Genomic DNA, 22,170 nt, shown 5'->3' with positions numbered 1-22,170 from the left:
CCCGGCCGCCACTCCACCCGGCAAACATTGGCTATGAGTAGAGGTGTTAATCAGAAATAGGAAATTTTCATGCCAACAACTAAGCATGGAAAAAAAGCAAACCCCTTCATAGAGACTCGTGTACTCATCGTCATTATTAGCCAACTGAAAGGGGTCTCTCTCTCTCTCTCTCACTCTCTGTTCGGTGGCAGTAAACTTGTTAATTGCTGGGGATTTTTATTTGATTTGGCATATAATTGATAAATTGAAAGTCCATTGCGAAAAGTCAACCGACATTTTTCCAGACCTTTACGAGTATGCGGAATGTACGAAAGGGGAACTAATCTAAATATTTTAACGACATTTAGTGCAGTGCCAAAGCTGTAAAACAGTTGTGGGCATGCTCTTAATATTTTAAAGCGCAAATAAATTAATTGGAATTAAGTTTCTTAGAAAGAAAATGTTATAGAAGGAATTAAAGATCATCAGTCAACAGATCAACAGATCTTGATTATGCGACAGTAAAGCATCGATTGCTTTGACAAAGAATCGATTAGACGTTTTAAACTTCCTACAACCTTTAAATGGTATATTTTTGTAGTGACTTAACTGATTTCATAACGAACCCCTCTGATGTTTGATTGCAATAGACATTTAATAATACTGTAATGACAATTCTAATCTGATTCTTTGCCTCATTCGCACTCGAATGTCTTTTTTCTGTGGTTAAAAATAAACTTTACTCTCGACCTTATCCCGAAACATGTTTAGAGAAGATAAGGCCCCGTGCACGTTATCTTCGCTTGCATCTGATGATGAAATAGCTGTGACGTAGATTTATCAGCTATGTTTGCTCATGATATTCCCCGTGCTCGTGGCTCAGGAAATTCCATAACCTGTTTTCTGGAATCTTATCCCAAATGGAAAATCCGAGTCCAAGTCCGACTCTGATATTGCGTTGTTTCAAACCAAATCGATTTCGCATCATTAACGAAACCCAATCTGAACTTTAGATGATCGACATTTGTAATCTACTTGAACAAAAAGCAACAAAAGCAAAAATCAAAACATGCTTTCCCATTCAGAAATTCCATATAAAATGAGCAAGCTATTTTTTAATCAGTTTACTAAACACGTCATCGCCCAAGTGCCTGCCTAGGTCAGTGGCACTTAGTATAGTATGCCCCGAGATCGTACATATATTATACAGTACATTCGTTGGGTTAGTTTTTGTTCTATATAGAAGCGAGTCCACGGCGCATGATGTAGCAGTTTTTCTTAAAACAGATTTCGGTATTAACATTTTGACATACACAACGTTTATAGTCGGGGGAAAATGTCGCAATTTGTACAAAATGCCTGACGACCAAGAAATTTCTGTTAAGAAAACGCGCGTTTTTGTGTAAATGTCACAAGTCAACAACAAAAGCAAGTAAGAATGATCGAGTCGAGTGTGGAGACTACTATATACCTTTTACTTAGAGCAAAGAACAGAAGAAAATACGTTTTTGGCAGTACTTTCAAGAACATTTCCGGACGTTTTGATCCAGAAAGTTGTTCGAAACCTTTGAGATACTCTGCATAATTGAATTGAAAAATGTACCACAGAATATAATTACATATTATGTGAAGGTGTGGCTTTATCTCGATTGGATAGGGACATAGAAAACTGGTAAAACAAAACCCATTCTGTGCGTGGATAATACAGAGGTTCTCTTGACGGTATACTACGTTTTCAACATAAAAAATACTGAATTAACAGATTTTCCTGCTCGACTGCTGATCCTCTATAAGAATCTTCTTTGTTTTTTACATACACCCCCTCGAGTAGGATATACCCTCTCTTCCTGCACGATTACAACGGCAAAACGATAACAACAAAGATGGCAAGGCGAACAGTGCTCGCTGTGCGCCTCGTCATTCACAATAGACGGAAGCGTAATTCGCGCACTCGCACACATTCACACATAGACGACTGTACAGTGCACACCAGGGACGACACGTGCGCTTTCACTCGCACACACGGCCATGCTGCGCATTATACTATGCGGCATCTCGCTTTTACATCAATCTTTGTCGAACGTAGATTTTTGCTTCCTGGTCGCATTCGCAGTCCCAACGCAATTCGTTTTACGTTATTAGCACTTTTCGTAATAGATGTAACGTCTCTCTTTGTGCTTTAGTACATGATTTAATTTTCCTTTAATAAATTGTTTAGTAATTGGCTCTCTCTCTCTCTCTCTCTCGGGCACAAATGTTCGAGAAGTACAATATTTCTTTGTGCGCAGATTGCGACGCTGCGCAAACAGCTGGATGAATCATAACGGTAAACACACACAAACTTGGTGGCACTGGGAGTGCAAAAGAGATGGCAGACACGAAGCTTATGAAAAAAACGTTAATTTGTTTTTTTTTTTTTTTTTTTAGTTCAGTTTGCCGTTTGAATGTCTTGCGTGTATGGCTTTTTGTTTTGTTTGTGTTTTTTTTTTTTTGTATTTAGTTGTTTGCTTTGCTTTGGCTGTTTGCGCCACTTCTGCGTCAATTTTTAGACGCGACACATTTTGGTCTATTTTTAGAACTTGTTTTTTTACGCCACGCTGCCTTTTTACGCACTTTTTCCGCCCTCTCTCTATCTCTCTCTCTGATAGATTTTGTTTAAATTTTCAATTGAATTTTCCATTATTTGATGGATATTTTCCTAAATTTTGTTTTCCCCATTTCTGGTCGGTCTTTGGCCTCGTTTTATTTTTAAGTAGCACAGTTTTGAGGGATTTACTTGGAATTCTGCGGTCGATTTTTATATATGACCGTGCTTTTTTTTTTGTATTCTTTTCGAATGTTGTTTACTGATTGCGTTTATAGATTTGGGTTTTTTTCGCTAAAATTTAATTTGCATGTCCGTGCCTGTCTTTTTGCTGTTTCCCAAGAAAAGCAGGAGGCGCATGTGTTTGTGGCCAAAGGCGACGGCGCGTCGTCCGGGGACTTTTTAGCAAGAATTCGAAAATGTCACACATTTTATTGGATGACTTTTGTAATATGAATCACGGGAGTTTCAACAGGAAGTTCATTTTTGTAAACAGTTTTTCGTTGACATTCTCATTGGGATTTTAATTTATTTTAGTTATTGTACACTTTCACTTGTATCACATTCTGTTCACGTTTTTGTGTGCTTCTCCACACTTTTTTTTTGCATAGGGATTTGCACATAGATGGATTATTTAATCTGATCTGTTCCACTGTACTATAACAAGTTAAATTGGATAATTTACGAGCTCTCAAAGGTTTTTGCACAACTTTAGGCCCTTTTACGATAGTTTTTTTTTTTTTTTTTTAATTTTTAAACACACATTTTCTTGAATTATATATTACTTATAGTTTTTCTTACTGTATTTTACAATTTGTGGTTGATTCGATTTGGTATATTTTTTTTTTTGAACACTCCTCCCATTTGTATATTTTAAAGATTTCTTTGAGCACACACTCGCAACAACCATTTTGAATTCGTTTAAAACTGTTTCCAAAAAACCGAATCGCCAAACCGTTCATTTGCATAAAATCCATGTTATCCACAATTTAGTTTCTGTTTCGCCTTTTGTCTCCGGCTGATTTTTCATTTTCAATGAAGATTTCGGCGGCAGGGGCAGACGAAGAAGAAGGCGACGAAGGAGAGAAACACCAAGAGGCCGACAAAAAACAAATGAAACAACGCAAAAAAGTAAACAACATAAGAAACCAACGAAAATTGAGCACAAAAAACTTAAAAATACATTTCAAGGCGTCAAATAAAAAACCAATTACAATCGAAACACACACATTTTCGAATAGATACGCACAATCCGTGAAAAACAATTTTGTAAAAAACTTTTGTGAAAATATGGCTTTTCTGGATTTTTCCAATTAATTGAAAACCATTTTTTTCAGTCACAAATGTAGGGTATATTTCTTATAAGAAATTCCAGTTTGTTTTTGGTATGTTTTCAATTTTGAATTGTGACACGCACTTTTGGGCACATTATTTATAAATAATTCTCTCTGAATCCCCAAGGTTTTTTTTTTGAGTACTTGTTTCTTTCTAAATCCAAAAATATTTTGTGTACTTCAAGTACTATTTTTGTATGGTATTTTTCGAAAAACATTTCCTTGTACTGTTTTAGCTGTGGCTTGTATTTGTTTTGCCGTTATTTGTTTAGCAAACACACAAACACAGCAGCAGCAGCAGCAGCACAGCAGGAGGCAGAGTCATAGGCTTTTTCCATCTCACTTGCCAAAACAAACAGCCTCACACACACACACTCAGGCGCCCACAAATACGTAGATACGCACTTGCTTGTCCCGCCGATATTTACCGCTATATACACGCCGTGCCGCTGTTGCGCTTCTTTGGGCAAAAAATGATTCTAAGCCGTTACGCGCGCGTATGTAAATGATAATTTTGTGGCGGCTCTTACGGTACCGTTACAACCGCTCGCGAGCAACGTCTGATAGCGTCTGTTTCACCGTCTGAGCTTTCCCGACAAACACCGACAAACTTATTGAAATCGATTTGTAAACGCACACAGGCAGCAGACGGCGGCAGCGGCCGCAACGCTGACGTCTCTGCCGGCGGCGACAGCGTACAGTAAACAGTTGTTTCGTGGAAAAACAAAACGAACATCATAATGAAGTTCTCTTTTCGCCTGTTGTGAAATTCTACGGTGCTTTGTTTGTCATGCTTAAAGCGAACGAACGCGAGAGACAGAGAGCGAGCTAGAGCAAGAGCGTGAGCGAGCAGTGTGAGTGTGCGAGAGAGAGTGCGCGCCAAAAAAACACAAGTCCAATGTATATGAAAATGGGGGTATGGAAATCCCTCCTTTTGACAGCCGAACCTTGACAACACAGGTTCTTGATGGATGTCTTCTGCTTCTATTTCGGCTTATATCATAAATAGTGTATGGAATATTGAAAGGTATTCCATTTGGCCCACTATGAGAGTACAAATGCAAATAATGGCTTGCCAACAGCTCCAACTCAATGCCACTGCAGATCGGGACCCGACCTTCCACTCAATATACCTTGCACAAACAGACACAAACAGCGACGCCGGCTGTGACTGCGCAGTTGTTTTGATAAAGTGAAAAAGAAACACGGCAGCAGCAGAGCAGTAACAACAAGTATGAAGGGAAAGGAGGGTGGTGGAAGAGCTACTATGACTGGAGAGGAGTGGCGGAGGAGCTACTACGATGATGATGATGATGATGAGGAGTTTTCGAGAGAGATGACGAAGAGACGTTCACGGGAGAAGGCGACGACTGCTTCTTGGGCCGCCAGCGCTGCCGTCGACTCACACATACCACTACATGCGCAGCGAGTCAAACAAACAAATAAAATGTGAAGCAGAAATGGCAAAAAATTAAACAAACAAGTAGACAGGAGCGGTTCACCGCGGGCAGCGGGCAGCAGCGGCGACGTCGGCGGCAGACCTGGAGTTGAACGAACCGAAAGACGACCAAGACACAAAAAAATCAGCTCAACGGCAGCTTCGCGCCAAAAAAACATCGACATTTCTACTACGCCGTAGTAAAATTCCTAAAACAAAAAAAGCGTATTCTCAATTGACATTTGGGTTTTTACTTCGATAAGGTGTGGACGCTGGGGATGTTCCGTTGTTTGGGAAGTGGGAAGAAATCGGTGAAATGTTGGTGATAAATGCTATTCATATGTGGTACAGGGAAAACTCCGCCAGGCGGATAAGATCCCCTGCGCTCGGAAGTTGTGATGGAAGGTTCTCGAAAGAAAATATATTTTTTTAGGGGAAATTTACACTCTTACTGATATTCCTATGTTATTTCTACAGAGTTTTCACTGTACTTACATATTTGATTATATTTAAATTCCAAAGTTTTTCCTACCATTGCGAACAAAATAGTTCCTGCTTTTCTATTTCTGCTTATTTTCTTTCGTTTTTCTCTCTTTCTGTTTTTGTTTCTATTTATTTTTGTTTAGTTTTGTTTGCTCGTTAGCCCAAGCACGGGGTCCAAGGGGGCCGCAGCAAAGGGCAGGTGCTGTGCACGCTCCGCTCCGTTCGCTGCCGCTGTCGCTGTCCCTCTCTCTCTCTCTCTCACACCATCTCACTGTAGGCCTTTCCATCCTCCTCCTCTCACCACACAGCATGGTCTGCTTGTTTGTTTGTTTTTCGTGCCGTGTTTTATTGTTGGCCCCTGCCCCACACCCTCCCGCTGCTCTACCGCTTGGTGCGTAGTTTTTACGTTCGTCATCGTTCGTTCGCTTGGTATTTCCGTCTTCTGCCTGCGCCGGCGACGCTGCCTTGGCCCACGCTCTGCTCACTTGCTGTTGCTGCTCTGCTTTCTCGCTGCTACTAAATAGTTAGTTTGCCTTGAGCGTCGTCTTTTACAGTTGTTGTTTGGTTTTCTGCTATGCAAACAAATTGCATCTGTGTGCATGTAATTATACCCTGCCTGGGAGAGGGTATGATGTTTTTGTAAGAACTCCGATGACCCTGAACAACCCCACAACCTCAATTATTAAATTAACCTAAATTAATCTACACAGCTAATGGCCATCATACAAACAACCGATCTACGAAGGGTATCCTAAGCTTCGGCCCTCGAACCGAATTTCATTCTTGTTCACATTTCTATTTGCCTGCCGTTTCTCTGCCGCTGCTCTCTGGCTTTGTTTTTGTCGTTGCTATCTGTCCGCCGCTGCCTTGAACAACTCTGCTGTCGCAGTCGCTACCTCTGCTTCTGCTGCTTTGCCTCTGCCAAAGTGCACTGCGTTTTTAGTCGCTGCGTGGGAGGCGGTTTGGTTTTCTTGTTGTTTTTGCCTCTGCTCTCGTGCGCTAGCTCTCACGTGCCGACGACTGTAGAACAACAGCAATAACAACACGACGTCTTTCAGCTTGTTGTCCCCCACACTCTTTCCTTCTTCTAACCCTGTCCCCGACGCTCTTGCTAGTTTACGATTCTCATACCAATGTCTATGTTTCGTTGGTTTTTGGCGTGCATTTGGCGCACTGTGGTGTTCTTTTATAATTGAGAGAGTTGGAATAGGGGGTGCACAGTGGTCCCTAGTTTTGGTTTTTTTTTTAAATTTCTTTTAAATATGTTGCCTTGCCTTGCAAGGTCATCATCCAACAATCTTATCAGCTATATTGTACATAGTCATATGGCTCACACACCTCTTCAGAAAAGTAATGCATCATCCAGACCGGGCTTTTTGCGGACTTTATCCCACAACTATATGATAACATGTGTGTTTAGCGGCTCGATTATATTACCGGCAATCAATGCTTAATGTATGCTATTATTTAATCTATACCAGAACTGCCGTCCCAAACAGAACCGCAAGTCATGCTGCACAGCGCACATTTTAATCGATGTGACCCACTGTGAAGGACACATGGAAAATGCTAATTAGTACAAATTCGTTTTGTCACAATTTGACAGAAGCTTTTCGAGTGACTCTCTTTCTTTTTGTGTTTCTATTTTGCGAATAATCAAATAAGAAAGTTCGACAGTGGTTCGTGCTGAGGGTGGTTCGTGGGTAGGGAGGTCAGTGGGCTAAGTGCTTGTTGGTAAGAGACGGGTGGGTGTTTTTCTGCTTCTGCTGCGGGCTCTGCCCTTGCTCTGCCTCTGTCGACTTCGACGCTGCAAACAAACACTTGTTTGCACAGGAGCGAATGAATTCCGACGACCGAGAGAGAGAGAGTAAACCCGAACGAGTGTACGATTTGAGAGAGCAGGCGCAAAAGGCAGCTTCGTTTATGTGTGGGTGTGAGTCAATTTACAACTAGGAAGCGTCGTCGACCGAAGCTCGTGGCAGAGACGTCGCCGCTTGTTTACAATGTTTGTGCGTGGGAGGGGGCGGGGAAACTATGGGACGGGGAAAGTGTGGCCATGGAGAGCAGAAATTAAGACGTGTCGAGTCTTGACCCAAGCAGAGAACACCGCCCCCACAAAGCCGACAGCAGCGATAGTATTACTGCTGCTGCTGCCGCTTCTGCTGGCGTCATTGACGACGCCGATTTGAACGCAACTGAAGGTCATTATACATTTCGCATTTTGCGCTGCCCGCGTCTCGATTCTTCTGCCACGGTCTACTCCCTGATATGCAGCGTTTGAGGGTATATCGAGGTTTTAAAGCAGTTTTTACCTTTAAGGGCTTAATAATTTTTGGCTTCTGTGCTCAGTTTTTGAAACTAGATGCTTTCTACCCTATAGTTATTGTAAAATTTTTGAAAATTTTTGGAGTAAGGAGTATCTTTTGGTTCAATATAAATGTTAAGCTTCCTCGAAAAGTCTGGACTCTTGTTTTTTTGGGCTGTCTTTTTGTTTTGTTGGACTTCGGCTGTGGAATTGTGTAAACAGCAGAGACAGCAGCAGCAACTGAGACGCCGACGGCAGCAGAGGACAGGCGGCAACAAAAACAAAGGCAACGCAGGGAATGCGAGTAAACAAAAGTTATTTCTTTTTTTTTTTCCAGAGACAATGCAAGAAAGTAGGGTCTTGGCTAGGGGATGCAGGGGGGTGGGCGAGCATAAGACTAGACATGTACTGGGCCTGGGAGGATAGGCACGCAGAGAGACGGAAAGAAAGACCGAAAGCAAAGCTAATGAAGATGAGCCTGATGAGTTTTTGTTTCTATACCCTTACCAAAGAGCACAAATGTCTTTAACGAAGAGAAGGATTTTTATCAATTCCATAGAGTAAGTATGGATATTATATAGTGTGATATTTGAATAATTTAAGTAAAGAAGAAGTCACTTGCTGTTCAATATTTTGGATCTCATCGTAACACTGATTTAGGAGTGTTTAATTATTATTAGGGATAATCAAAAAACTGAGTCAATACAAATTCATTTTAGACTAAATTTTTTTGGGACCTATAGTCCCTTATATGCATGTATGTATGTACCGTAGCATCACACGATCCGTAAGGGTATTAAATGCCTCGATCTGGAATGCTAGCATTTCTTTCTTGTAGTTATTTTGCTTTTCGGTCGTCTTTTGTTGTTGAGCTTCGGCTGCAAAAAATATGCAAAACAGCAACAATAACAACAAAGGCAACAAGAAATACAGTGTGTACGGGATGCAAGGCAGCGAAATACGCAAATAGAAGCAATGAACTTAATTAGTTGTTGCTGTTGGTGATTTTGTTGTTGTCGCGGAGCTTTTTGTGGTAGAGCAAATCCCAGAGAGTGCGTGTGAGCCTGTGTGGGTGTGTGTGTGTGTGTGAGTGGCTGCTGGGATTCGGAGAGTGGGCTCTGATAGTGGGCTGCGTTTGCGTATCTTTGTTGCACAGGCGACAAAGGCAAAAAAAAAATGAGAGAATTTTGAAAATGGATTAAAGTAAAATTTTTCACTAATTGTCAAATTTTGTATTATACAAAAATTATGATATTTATGAGGCACTGAAATTCCCAGAAGGATTTGCGGAGACTCCTAATTTATTTTGTTGTCTCTCCCCCCACTCACTCCCACTTGAAAACAATTCGCAAACCTTGGCAAAACTTCAAGCGGATGTAAACAAATTTGTCTTTCGCTCGTCTTCTTCTACTTTGTCTATTTTCCTCCCCCCCCCCCACTCCATTTGTACGCCCTGTGGTATGCAACACTTATTTGCAGCCGAGGCAACTGTACCCCTGAATATACTTATGATGAAATGTTTATTTAACTATGTTGCAACCAAAAAAAAAAAATGTTGGATTGTTTTGGATGTGTGGGAGTGGGGGGAGTTCTATATATTTTTTTTGCATAGTTTTTATAATTTTCGGTTGAAATGTTTCCTCCATGTTGACATTGTTTTTCTGAACGGAAAAAATACGCTTGTCGCATTTATTTACTAACCCAGACCCGTACCCTGGGGGGTGGGGGTGCGGCTGGGGTGGGGTGGGGTGTGGGGGGGTAGACCCATCTGGTTGTTGTTGCAACTGTTTACTCTTGTTCTTCTGCTTATTTCTCTTCTCTTGTGTTGTTGTTGTTTCCATTCGGATAGCAACAACAACAACAGAACAGAACAGAACTCCCGTTGCAATTTCGCATTCGTTTTGTCGGTCTCTCGCTCTTTCGTTGATTTTTCGTGTGCATTCAGCAAAAATTGTTTTCTGTTTCGCCCAATGCGGTGTTGTTGTTTATTATACCCGGTATTTGGACAATAAAAGAGTATGTTCTATGCTCCTAAAACAGAAGAAAAAGGGTATACAAAATGAACAAATCCTTTCGAAAATCTAGACATGTTGTCGGTCTATCTACAGGATATCTTCATGAAGGTCTCTTTGCTGCCCATCCAGAATCCAGCTTGGATTCCACTCTTTACATATCATTGGGATATCTAAAATTATAAACATATGGTGCTCACATTCGATGGTGTTCTATTCTTATTGAAAAAATGCTATTACTAATCTTCTGAAGAGCCTTCTGATAGATACTTTCTTCAGAGAAAGGAATGTGGGTGGTATAATTTGTAGAAGAATTGATAGAAATTTATTATTACCGAATTTATTATTACTCAAAGCCATCGAATAACAAGAGACTGCTAGATTTCCGAAGAAATACATATTAATCTGAGTTTTCAATATTTTTTTTGGTAGACAGTGGGGAGCTGTAGGGGGGAGTCGTGAAACCACGGCTTGGGCAGTCCGAATCAGAGCCATCTAACCTAGGCGATCTCTGGGGACGTGTAGAACTGGAATAGAATCGTATCCCGAAATATATTATTGAGAAATGAATAGAGAGCATTCCAAACCATATTAAAAAATTAATATCTATAGACAAAATTTGAATACTATAATTTTCTTTAATTTTTATAAAAACTTAAAAAGTGAAGTGCGAGTTTTTTTGGTTTTTAATTTTTCTTTCTTTGAAAAATTCTCATTCGTTCTTGTAATTGTTGTTTATTTGTTAAGAATAAAGTGGGAAGTGGAAAAAAATTGTGTTTGCTTGGGCGACGACAGACAGCGATTAAGAGTGTGTACTCACTTTTGCTCCCCACTGTACATATTTCGATATATTAAAATTCTCCTAAAAAAAACTTCATTCAAGGAATACGAAACGCAATTCTTTTGTAATTATATTCATAAATTTGTTCCCCATTTTAAGATTTTTTTCATGGGTATTCCCCTAGTCGGAATATTGCATCTTCCATAAATGTTCGTAAATGTTGTTTTGTGATTTTGGCTCTATTTTGTTGTTGGGTGTTTTGCCCCCTGTTTTTGGCTCTGTTTTGTTGCTTTTCGTGTCCGCCTTGTGTTCCGTGTGCTTTTATTACTGTAAATTTGCGAAAGTACAGCTGTTAACAATAACAATGACATAGAAACACTCCCACAGAAGAAACAGCACCAGCAACAGAAATGCCAACGCAGCTATGCACCGCTCGACTCCACACCGTTCCGATGGCAGAAAAAAAACAAAACATCACATCAACTGAATGCACAAAAAAATTAATTAATTAAGCATTTTTTTGGCCAACGAACGTGGCCAACACGTGAGCTGCATGTGGGTGGCTGGTGGGCCACGCTGTCTGCTTATGTTTTAGCCTTAGTTCTTGGCCTTTTTTTTGTTGCTGTCTTTGCTGTCGTTGCTGTATTTCTGGTTATCTGGAATATGTCGAATATTTCGCTGCACTTTTTCATGGCTGTCGTGTGCTCGGTGCGGTCGGAAGCCTTGAAATTTAATTGAAAAGGGCACAAAACAAAGCAGCCCCAGGTCTACGATTGTATGTGGGGGCTAGATCCCAATGGGGGTACTTTTCTCCTTTAATTTGAATGCCAATGATGTTAAGGCATCTTCAATGATATATCACGGAATGAATGCTTTCGTAAATTGAGAATTGGCAACAAATTGTTGTACTTAATTTTGAATTGAGAAGCGGCAGAGGTCCAGGGAGTAAAGACATGTCCTGTGGATAGTAGGGGATCCAAGGCTCTGCGGGGGGTGGTTTGAAGTCAACGAAAGGACAACGAAACGAAACAAAACGAACAAACGAACCAACAACTGAATGAAATACAATAAAATTTTAAAACAAACAAATGCAAACACACAAAGACAGAGACACAGACTGGGTGGGAGGGAGCAAGAAAGAGGCAAAGAACTGAACAAAAAGAGAGGGCTAAACACACACACACAAACACACAACAAGGAGCCGAATACGAATGCTACTAATGAGCACTGAAACAACAACAAAGAAAGAGATGGAGCAGAACAGGAGCAGCGCCAGAGAAAGTGGAGGTGGAGAAGGAAGAACCAGAGCCAGCACCAGAGAGAGGAGGTGGAAGAGCAGTCCGCCGCAGCAGGCGTCGACATCGTTCGTGACAGTCAGCTAACCATAGCCCCAAGCCCCCCCCCTAACCCCCACACACCGTTCTATGGCTTTGCAATAAACAAATAAAACTAAAAACAACTAGGAATACTAAATGGAAGATTTGGACGAAAGGAATATCCTGTAATTTATTCCTTTCAATGAAAACAAAATATAAAAAAAAAGAACAATGCAATTTCTTCTGGATTTCTGGCCAAAAGATATTATAATACTTGTAAAAATAATATAATAATATAAAAACAACTAGGAATACTATATGGAACAATTGGACTAAGGGAATATCCTGTAATTTCTTTCTTTCAATGAAAACAAAATATATAAAAAAAAATGAAAGTTCTTGACGATTTCTGGCAAAAAAAATTTTAAGACTTGTAAAAATAATATGATTAAGATTTCCATAGATATTTTGTATATTTCTTGTTTGAAGGATGTCGAAAATCGAGTACTTTTTAAATTTACTTGTAACTCATGAGGAGGACTAAATTGGGATACAATTTTCAGGTTTAAGTTCTGGATACCTCGGAATTTTCTCTATAACCATTTCCCATATATCTCTTTTCTCTGGTTGTAACAATTACCAAATTATGAGTATTTTCCTATCATCACAATTTTTACTAATTATATTGATTATTGTAGTAAAAATTAATAAATTATTCAAAGAACCTCTTTGTGTAATAAATTAATATTTGTATAATTTTTTACTTAAGAATATTCCTATATTTCGAGATTTCTTTATTTTAGCAAACACCTTTCCGAATATGCGTTTGATCCTCATCAAAAAATCACGACTTTTTCACTTCGACTTTCGAAAGTGGTTCCAAAACGAAACCCACTCTTCAGAGCTACTCCTACAGGGTATAGCAAACAACAACGACAAGGAACAGTTGTGTTCTCGTATAGTAAAATGCTTATTTACGCATACAATTTCACGTGAGAGAGCAACCCACAACACAGAGAGACGGAGCGACAGGGCGACAGGGCGACAGAGACAGAGACAGGGACACACTCTGAGTAAGAGACAGCAAACGGACATGGCCCCGGGGGGTGGTGGTGGTGGTGGCGGTGCTGTTGCACCAGTGAGGGGAAGGGGCTTAAAATAGGAAGTTTTGTTTGCACTGCTCACAGCAACAGAGCGGAGAGACAAACACAACTGTAACTGTAATTGTGTGTTTGTTTGCTCGTAACTTCCTTCCCCCCAACCACCCACCTCCCACCACCCACTCCCACTGCCAGTCCCCCACCCAAAACCAAGACCCACTCTGTACAACCCGCAGTTGTCTGGTTTCTGTTTCTGTTTCCCTTTCGTTTCGTTTTTGGCCAAGGAAAAAGTTTGTTGAGAACATTGGCAAATGTTTGTTTTAGAAAACGGAAAATGCCTCGGTGGTGGCCACATAGTACATCATTACCGTTATGGTAATCATCGTTTACATCACGATGATTATCATCTGCATCTACATACATCTTCATCGGAGTTGAATTGCTTTGTATTTGTATTTGTCTTTGTCCCATTCATTGGCTTCCTTCGGTTTCTATGCTTATTGCTTCTGTTTCTATTGCTGGTTTGGGTTCTCCTTCTGGTGCTGCTTTCCCTTATATTTTATTTAATTTCAGAATTGTGGAAATACCCTATGTTATTGGAGGATGTTTAGCTATTTAAATTGTTGCAAAACTCTGATAAAGAAGAAAATTCTTTCAAATGAAATTGTAAATATCTCAGGCGTGAACTGAAATTATCGATCGCGACGATATTTTTCGATTTTTCAAATGTTTTCTTGTAAAAATCGTTGAATATGCTATCATTAATGAAAGAGGAGGAGAAATAAGGCTATTAAATCGATAGCACATAACCGCCGATAGCACCGATAACCCCTTTCAAATGAAATTTGAAATATCTCATGATATTGAATGGAAATTATCGAATACGAAGATGTTTTCCCGATTTTTCAAATATTTTCTGAAAGAACTCCGTGAATATTTTATCATTCATAAACGAGGAGGATGAAGGCTGTTGAATCGATAGCACATAACCACCGATAGCTCTTTTTAAATGAAATTGTAAATATCTCAGACATGAATTGAAATTATCGATCGCGACGATATTTTTCGATTTTATATATAAATTCTGATAAAAATCGTTGAATATTCTATCATTCATGAAAGAGGAGGCTATACTAATGGTTCTAGTGTGTCGATAACTAATCGATAGCCCACACTCACCGATAACAATCGATATCAAACAAAGTGCATTTCCATTGCCACCATATAGATCAATGATTTGGGGCTTCGCTCCTTGTTAGGTTTGTGCCTCCTTGTTTGCACCATCGTCGTCTTCGTCGTCGTCGTCGTCTTCGTCGTCGTCGTCGTCATCGTCGTTTGCTACTCGTACTTTTGCGTAGTTTTGTTTATTTTATTTGGTTTGCTTTGTTTTATTTTTGTTTATTTTTGTTTGATTTACGTTCCCTAGAACCCCCTCCCCCCCCTCCCCCCTCCACCCACAGTCATACTACACATCCCTTAGAAATACCCCACTCCAGAGGCACTCCTTTTCAACCCACCCAACCACCCACCCACCGACCCACCGACCCACCTCAAATTGTTGGCCTGTCGCCGTGTTTTGTTTTGTTTTACTTGTGCTGCTTCCCCTCCTTCTGCTCCTTCCTCTCCTCCTTCAGTGGGTGGTCTGGGGCGTTTGCCAGAGTTTGCTGTTGTTTTTTCCATTTCCCCATGCCCCTCCCCCTCCCTCTACCCTACGCCACTGCTTTTTCGTTTTCTTCTATTTAATTTTGTTTTATTTTTTTGCCTCCTCCGTTTTGTTGTATTTGTATTTGTATTGACTTAAAGTTTGTTATACTTCTTTGCCTTTTGTCTTTCAGGTTCCAGGTTCAATTTCTTCTCTCTTCTTCCCATTTCTGCCTCTGCCTCGGCCTCTTCTTCTGCTTCTTCTTATTCTTCTTCCACTTCTTGTTATTGTGGAAGGAAACGCCTTCAAAACATTTCAGTGTTTGCTCTCCGGGTGGGTTCTGCAGGGGGCCGGGGGCCAATGGGCGGTCCTGGGCAAGGAAATTCCCCAAGTTTGTCCTGGACGGTTTTCTTGTACTTTTTTGTCAGAACTTTCAGCGTTCACATCGGACATTAGATGACCGACCGGCCATCCATAGGGCTACCTCTATTCGAAAACAACAGAAATATTTATCTAGTTCGGTTTCAGGGAGAGCCGGGCGATAGTGGTGGCTCTCGAGGATTTCAAAGACAACAAGTTTACTATAGTATACGGTACTCTTCTGTAGCATTATGGGTTCCTGATATACCTGGATATGATATGATAATGTTTATGCCAGAAAGATATATAAAACATATGTATATTATATGAGGAATAGGAGATTTGAGGTATTTTTATATTTTTAATGCCTTAAAAGTTATTTTAGTTCTTTGACTAAGAGGCTCAATAGATTCCCTAGATTTTAGAGAACAATCCTTTCAGAACTCGAATATTACGGTAGATTCGGACATGATTTCCCACACCAGGACCATTATGGTGCGGAAGATCTATTAACATTGAAGAAATTTCTATAGATATATGATAAGAATTAATGGGGCTCAATAGATGCCCTAGATCTTAGAGCACAATCCTGTCAGAAATCGAATATTATGGTAGATCTCGGATACCTCAACCTGGACCACGCGGAGATCTATTAACATTGAAGAATCATCAATAAATAATATATGATACGAATTTATCCTTTCAGATTATCATCCTTAAAAAAAGAAAGCATAAACGGTATTTTAAAGGTACTGTGATCCCTAGAGCTATACTGTCCAAATATGTAGCATTTCCAAAAACATCAATCCAGTAAATTTCCAATTTTCATTCAGAAATGTCTGTGTAATAAATTGTTTGGCCCCTAAGCAAGAAAATCCAAAAATATAGTTAAAAATGAGCTGGACTAGGGACTGGTCTCGGGCCAAGCCCTGCCTTCCGAAGAATAACCTACATACGGAGGCGGGCATTAGGTCCATCAAATTCTTATCAAAACCTGAACAGGAGGTGAGTTGTATGCTCTTTTTTTGTTGGAATATATCTATCCCATATTTACAGTGTGGTCCAGTTTCAATGTCCATGATCCTGGGCTGGGAGTACGCCAGGATTTGGCTGCGGGAACGCGATGAAAACGTGAAGCTACACAAGAAGGCAGCCAAGCCCAAGACGGTCAAGAATGATTTCGAGTGGTGGCTGAAGCTGCGGAAGACCAACAAGCGGTTCTGCAAAATTAAATAGAGATTGTAGCTGCCAGATTCCCGAGCAAAATTCCAAATTAAAAAAAAGCACAACAAGAAAACCACCAAAAACTCGAAAAAAAAATGTTTAAAATTATTGTAATACAAAAATAATAATATCCACAAAAGCATAAACATATACACCTTCCATTAGGTGGTCTTTGACCCCTGATAATCACAGTTCTGACGCCTCTCCACTGGCATGAGCTAAGGATCCCGATCGGATCATCCTGCTGGCACATGGTTCCCAATAAAATTTATAAAATTTTAAATTCTGAGAATTTGCTGGACCTTTTACCTTTCCTTCAACGAAGATCAAATCTATTTGATGCCCTGAGCAGATGGATTGAGAGCACTGTGGCACGGTTGGGATTGGTGGTCTTGGACTGCTGTGTTGGGCATCTGAAAGAGGAAAAAGGTTTCTTGATATAGGCATTTCCATTCTGGCGTTGCTTTTTAATCATGGCCTTTGAGGTTAAAACAGTCTGCGACTTGGATAGGACTATCCGTATACAATTTTTTTGTGATAATATTACACCAATTTAGGAATATTTAATTATAATAAAAATTATCAATATATTATCCACAAAAGCATGAACAAATACACCTTCCACTACGTTGTTCTTGCCACCTTATAATCACAGTTCCGACGCCTCTCCACTGGCATAAGCTTAGGATCAGAGGATGAAGTATTGAGCGATAATTTTCCAACTTATTAAATGTAAAAAACTTTCCAGTCTTCTGTATCAAATCCTGTTTTTATTGGTCTTTAATGTTTTTTTGGCCTGGTGGACCTTTTGGCGGAAATGTCCCTTCCTAGGTCTAGGACTGCTCCTCCAAAAATGTTCAGCAATCCTTAGAATATTCCTTTTAAATCGTAACAAAATCGTAACTGCCGGTTTCTCCAACATGATCTAAAATAAAGCTCACTAGTTGGCTGGTTGTGGGCCTCGCTAGAGGAAAAGCTTTCGTTGGTCTGGGAAATTGGAGTTGCCAGCTTTTGTTGGCTGTTCTGTGTGCGGTTTTGTCTGCTGGCAAAGGTCAGACATCAGACATATCAACAGCTTGTTGGCCTTCTAAGATGGTGGGCTCAACTAATTAGGCTGTAACACGTTAACCTTTGGCCAGGGAGTGGGCAGAAGTCTTGTGGCGAGAGATTCCTCAAGCGCTTGGTCGTAAGACGATGGCATATGGAGAATCTTATCAGAGTTTAAATCGATTGTATTTCTTAGGAAGTGTATGGAGTTATGAAACATCAGATAATCAGATAATTTAGATCCATCTGCATTTAAAATAGACACAAAGAAAAGGTAGAAATCATATGACAACTAGGACTATAAATGGCATATGGAAATAAATCCTCTAAAATGGATTAATTATAAGGAAATACTGGAAGAAATGTTTGCATATCTTTTTATAGGCTAGAGAAACCATTAGGTTTAGGATTAGTTGTATTCTTTTTTATCAATATGTTTTAATAAACTCTTATAAATTCTTCCCTGTCTTTGTTCAGGCTTATAATCCATTAAGAATTCTACATTTAGTGTCGCCTTCCCATCGATACGTTTAAATATGCCCTTTGAAGCCATCATAACGTCCTTCCTCGGCCTAACTCAATTTCCTGCCATATGTCTGCTCCATAGCCTCTGCTCGAACAGCTGTTTGGAGCTTCAGCCGGCAACAACAGTTCGGTGAAAACAGAACACCCACGAAAAGCTCCTGCTCCTTTTGGCCCTCATACAGGTTGCAGGCTCCCCAGAAAAAGGCACTCAAACAACGATGATGCTCTGCTCCCACTCAGACTCGGACTCTCACTCTCTGTGGCTCGCCCTCTCTCGCTCTCACACGCTCGCTCTGTCTCTCACCCACAGGCAAAGGAATTTGCATGCAATTTTGTGTGCTCTCCTCGCTCTCTCTCTCTCTCCGCATTGGCTGCCACTGGCTCTCTCCCACGCGTCTCGTGTGTGCTTGTGCTTGTCGTTCGTTTCGCTCTTTTCGTCCAGCGCACAGTGGGCCGGCGACAACATTTTTCGACATTAATATACAAAAAAATGCATGTAAATGAAACTTTATATATTCTTCCAAGGGGGGTAGGAGTGGAACACGGTCGGATAGGTCTAAGATTAAGATATAATATATTATTTGTGTACAAAATCTAAAGGCTCTAGCTTTAATTTGGTTCAAAATATGGTTGCCCTGGCCCACTGTTCATGGCAAGCTTTTGCAGTGGCATCAACAGCTATCGTGCCTCATTTTCCATGGCGGCGGCGTCAATCAAACGTTTGCCGCGCTTGCAGTCGGTTGTCGCAACGGTTTCTCCTCTGGATCGCATGTGCAAATAGTGGGCGGTCGTCCGTTTCGGCCGTTTTCCGTTTTTCTACGTCATAATCGTAATCGAGACATCGTCATCGTTTCGTTTCGTTTCGTTACCGTTTTACCGTTATGAGCGCCCATGTCGTGTTTCGTTATATTACCGTTACAGCGCGCATAAAGCGCTAAAGCAGGAACAACAAAAAAACACGAAAGAAAATTGCAAACTTGTTACGCATTTTATAAGGTTTTTCCGCAAACCAAAAACCAAAAAACAAAAACCAAAAAAAAAAAGAGAAAACCAAACAATAACAAAATACGTTTCGTGTTCGCGCGCGCGTGTGTGTGTGTGTGCTTGGCGTTGTGCATATGTGTGTGTGTGAGTGCAAAATCCAAAAGAAAAAGGAAAAAGTAAAAGCATAGAAACACACAAAACGAAGAAAACAAAGAGGAAAAAAGAAACACACACACAAAAACACAAAAACACACCGTTTCTACACAGTGCATTTGAAAGTAAGTCAAAGATGGGTATGTGTGTGTGTGTGTGTGTGTGTGTGTGTGTGCGAGCTAGCATATGTTGGAGTTTTATGCTTTTACAACAATCTATGATGTTTTTATGCTAGAAATGCCAGGCATTGCCCCTTACAGGGCTTGTTCTATGATTTCGAGTGGTCTTATTGCACGAAAAGTGTCCAAAAAGTGCCGCAATATGTTAGCTTTACGCACACACACACACACACACACACACACACACACACACAGACAGACACTGATAGTCGTTAGACAGACTCCGGCTGTGTGTGGGTGAATTGGTAAAGCCCCCTTGCAGAGGGGATGGCGGCTTTGGCCAGATGTTTGTAAAATTAAAAAAAAAATTCAGGGGGTCTTCGAAGGGTTAGAGAATCCTTAAGGCAAATTTCTGTCCCTTCTTTGGACTGTCTAGAACTTTAGGCAGACCTTCTTTCTTTTATAGGTAGCTTCGGAAACCTCTAGTACAGAGGGTTTCCCAGGGTCTATAGGGTCTTTGATCAACTCCAAAACACATATCATAAAGTTTCTATAGAAAGAACCATTCCTTGTAAGAAAAACCCTCTCTGATAGCCCTCTATTTCCACAAAACCGCCTCAAAATCGTGGCTTTTATCCGACCCCTGGCTGTTTAAGTGTATCAAAGGCTTCGCTTTGCCCAAAAAAGCCTTCTTTTTCTCGTTTCAGCTGCCACAAAACGTAGCAAGTAGCAGCAGCAACAACAATAATAATGGCAAAAACAAGTGCAGTCAGCAAAACCAACTCAACCAGTCAACCAGCGTGTGTTGCACTGCACCGCCCCCCGCTCCACCTCTCCACTCAACCCCTCCCTCTCTCTCTATCTCGCTCTCTTTCTGTTGATGCCTCGTTGCATGGTCAGGGCTTCGCTTCTTGGACTGCTTTTGCCTCTCTTCAGCTGCGCCTCTCGCGAAAACCAAAGCAAAGCTCAGCTCGACACTTGTCGCGCCTTTTGAGTGTCTTTGCCCCACTGCCCAGTGCTGACCCCCCCCCCCGAGCTCTTCTTTCTGTCTTTTGGCATTTGGCTACCCTCCACCCCCTGCTCCCCCCCACCGTCTGGCTTACATTGAAAGCTTTTTGCGAGTTTCGTTCGATTTCCATTTGCCTTTAATTGCATTTATGCATTTTTAATCGAGTTTGACTTTGGTAAGCTTTTTTTCTTCCCCCCCCTCCCCCCCACACCCCCGCCAATCCAACTACGCGACTCGTTTGGGACTCCGCGGGGCTTTCTCGCTCTCTCTCTCTCTCTCTCTGATCTGAAGACAAGTTTCCGTCTCGTCTGCCATTTTCGCGCAAAGTTTTCTAATTGGCCCGGCCGACGTCTTAGGGTTTAGGGTTGCCTCTCGGCTCCAGAGCGAAAAGTGTGACGCGAATTTGTGTGTGCGTCGCAAATGGTATAATTTATTTGCAATTATAATTCAGTTCATTAAAGTTAATTGAATTAAGGGCTGGCAAAGTACAAAGTAGTCTCTAGAAATGGGAATGCTACGGGTAATCCAGGAGATTTAGGGACATGTTTCGCTGCGAATTTGTACAGATTTTCCAAATTTGGTTTCCAAAGCAAAGAAGTGTTACAGCAGGCTAAAATGGTGGTAGCAGCACTGGGTATTAATGGGTATTCTAGTGGGTTGTAAGACACAGCAATAAGGCGACAAAAAACCGGAGAAAAATCTTTCAATATGGTACCAGCTTTGGGCTTAATTATGACTTAAATTATGAATTAAAAATATCTTTCTTTTTATTAAAAAACCTTTACATACATCGAAAATAACTCTCAATATGGAACCAGCTTTGGGTTCAAAATTAACCTACAAATTATGACTGAAATAAAAATACTCGCTTACACACTCGCTTCACTCGTGCATCAACCCCCGGCTCACTCGCCTCGCATGCAACCGCCGATATGAGTAAAATATTAGGCCACAACGAAGGAGACCCATAAAATTTGTATTTAATGGACAGATAAAACTCGAAAAAGGGAATATACAAAACTCTCAATATGGAACCAAATACAATTAATCATAGATTTTTTATATAAATATAAATTTTTTTTGTTGGGAAAAATAGCTATTTCTTGTCTCTTTTTAGTTAAATTTAATGACTTATTTTCCCAATTTTAGGACAGATTTTAAATAAAGAAAAAAAAATAATTACTTTTAAAATAAAACCTGTTTGAGGAGGACACCTTTTTAGGCGCACATAAAATACACATAAAATAGGGAATAAATATATCAACCTTCCCAAATGAAAGAGCTTTAACTCTCTATATGGTATACACGAAAAACCCCCTACCTTCCGTTCGTACCTTCCTATTTTTGATGCCATTTAAAGCCCCTTCCCCAACAAAAACCGGAACTTAGAATTTTCAACGCGTGGCACATTTTCGGAACATTTTCGACCGACTTTCCGGCCACAGCTGTTGCATCCTAAACAAACAGCCGGTGACCCCAGCGAAGGCCAAACCTGGCCCATTTTGAAAGCTCAATCAGAGCCACTACCTCAGCGCTCCGACTTTCCAGCTTAACATATGTTTATCTGCTAATCGTGGAAATGCGATGCCGTTTTGCGAAAAATACTTAGCCAGAAAACCCCCCCACAAGGGGGCAAAAAAGGAATTGGCAAAACAGCTTTTCTGGCGAACACGCAATACACAATGATATGATAGAGGCAGGAGGTGGGTGGTGGCTGGTGGCCGGTGGTGTACTCATCCACCATATGCCAAAAGAGTGAAAACCAAAAATCGCAC

General features: G+C 40.7%; 3 protein-coding genes and 1 long non-coding RNA gene across 7 annotated transcripts in view; 3 read left to right on the top strand and 1 right to left on the bottom strand.

The window, feature by feature from the left end:
• The window catches only part of LOC108161979 (probable nuclear hormone receptor HR38), a 58,327-nt gene that overhangs the window by 13,511 nt on the left and 22,646 nt on the right, over positions 1-22,170 (bottom strand). The window contains exon 1 of one of the 4 annotated variants that reach the window (XM_017296443.2): positions 4,326-4,474. The exons of 2 other annotated variants lie outside the window; for them this stretch is intronic. The gene's annotated coding sequence lies outside the window, so the exon portion shown is untranslated. Of the gene's footprint in view, positions 1-3,777; positions 3,861-4,325; positions 4,475-22,170 lie in introns of those variants that run through there. One more of the 4 variants, XM_033393226.1, reaches the window with a different exon arrangement.
• Positions 4,682-5,576, top strand: LOC117188813. Its single transcript, XR_004472868.1, has 2 exons — positions 4,682-4,924; positions 4,980-5,576. It is a non-coding gene; the product is annotated as an uncharacterized LOC117188813 (long non-coding RNA).
• Positions 16,120-16,704, top strand: LOC108161983. Its single transcript, XM_017296449.2, has 2 exons — positions 16,120-16,339; positions 16,391-16,704. The coding sequence occupies exons 1-2, from the start codon at positions 16,229-16,231 to the stop codon at positions 16,568-16,570; spliced, it is 291 nt and encodes a 96-aa protein (XP_017151938.1). The 5' UTR covers positions 16,120-16,228; the 3' UTR covers positions 16,571-16,704.
• Positions 19,306-22,170, top strand: part of LOC108161977 (fibronectin type-III domain-containing protein 3A) — a 130,824-nt gene continuing 127,959 nt past the window's right edge. The window contains exon 1 of the mRNA XM_033393220.1: positions 19,306-19,392. The gene's annotated coding sequence lies outside the window, so the exon portion shown is untranslated. The remainder of the gene's footprint in view (positions 19,393-22,170) is intronic.

Source organism: Drosophila miranda, chromosome 4, assembly GCF_003369915.1.
Source record: "Drosophila miranda strain MSH22 chromosome 4, D.miranda_PacBio2.1, whole genome shotgun sequence".
Lineage (NCBI taxonomy): Eukaryota > Metazoa > Arthropoda > Insecta > Diptera > Drosophilidae > Drosophila > Drosophila miranda.
This window is presented reverse-complemented; position numbering and strand designations above follow the sequence as displayed.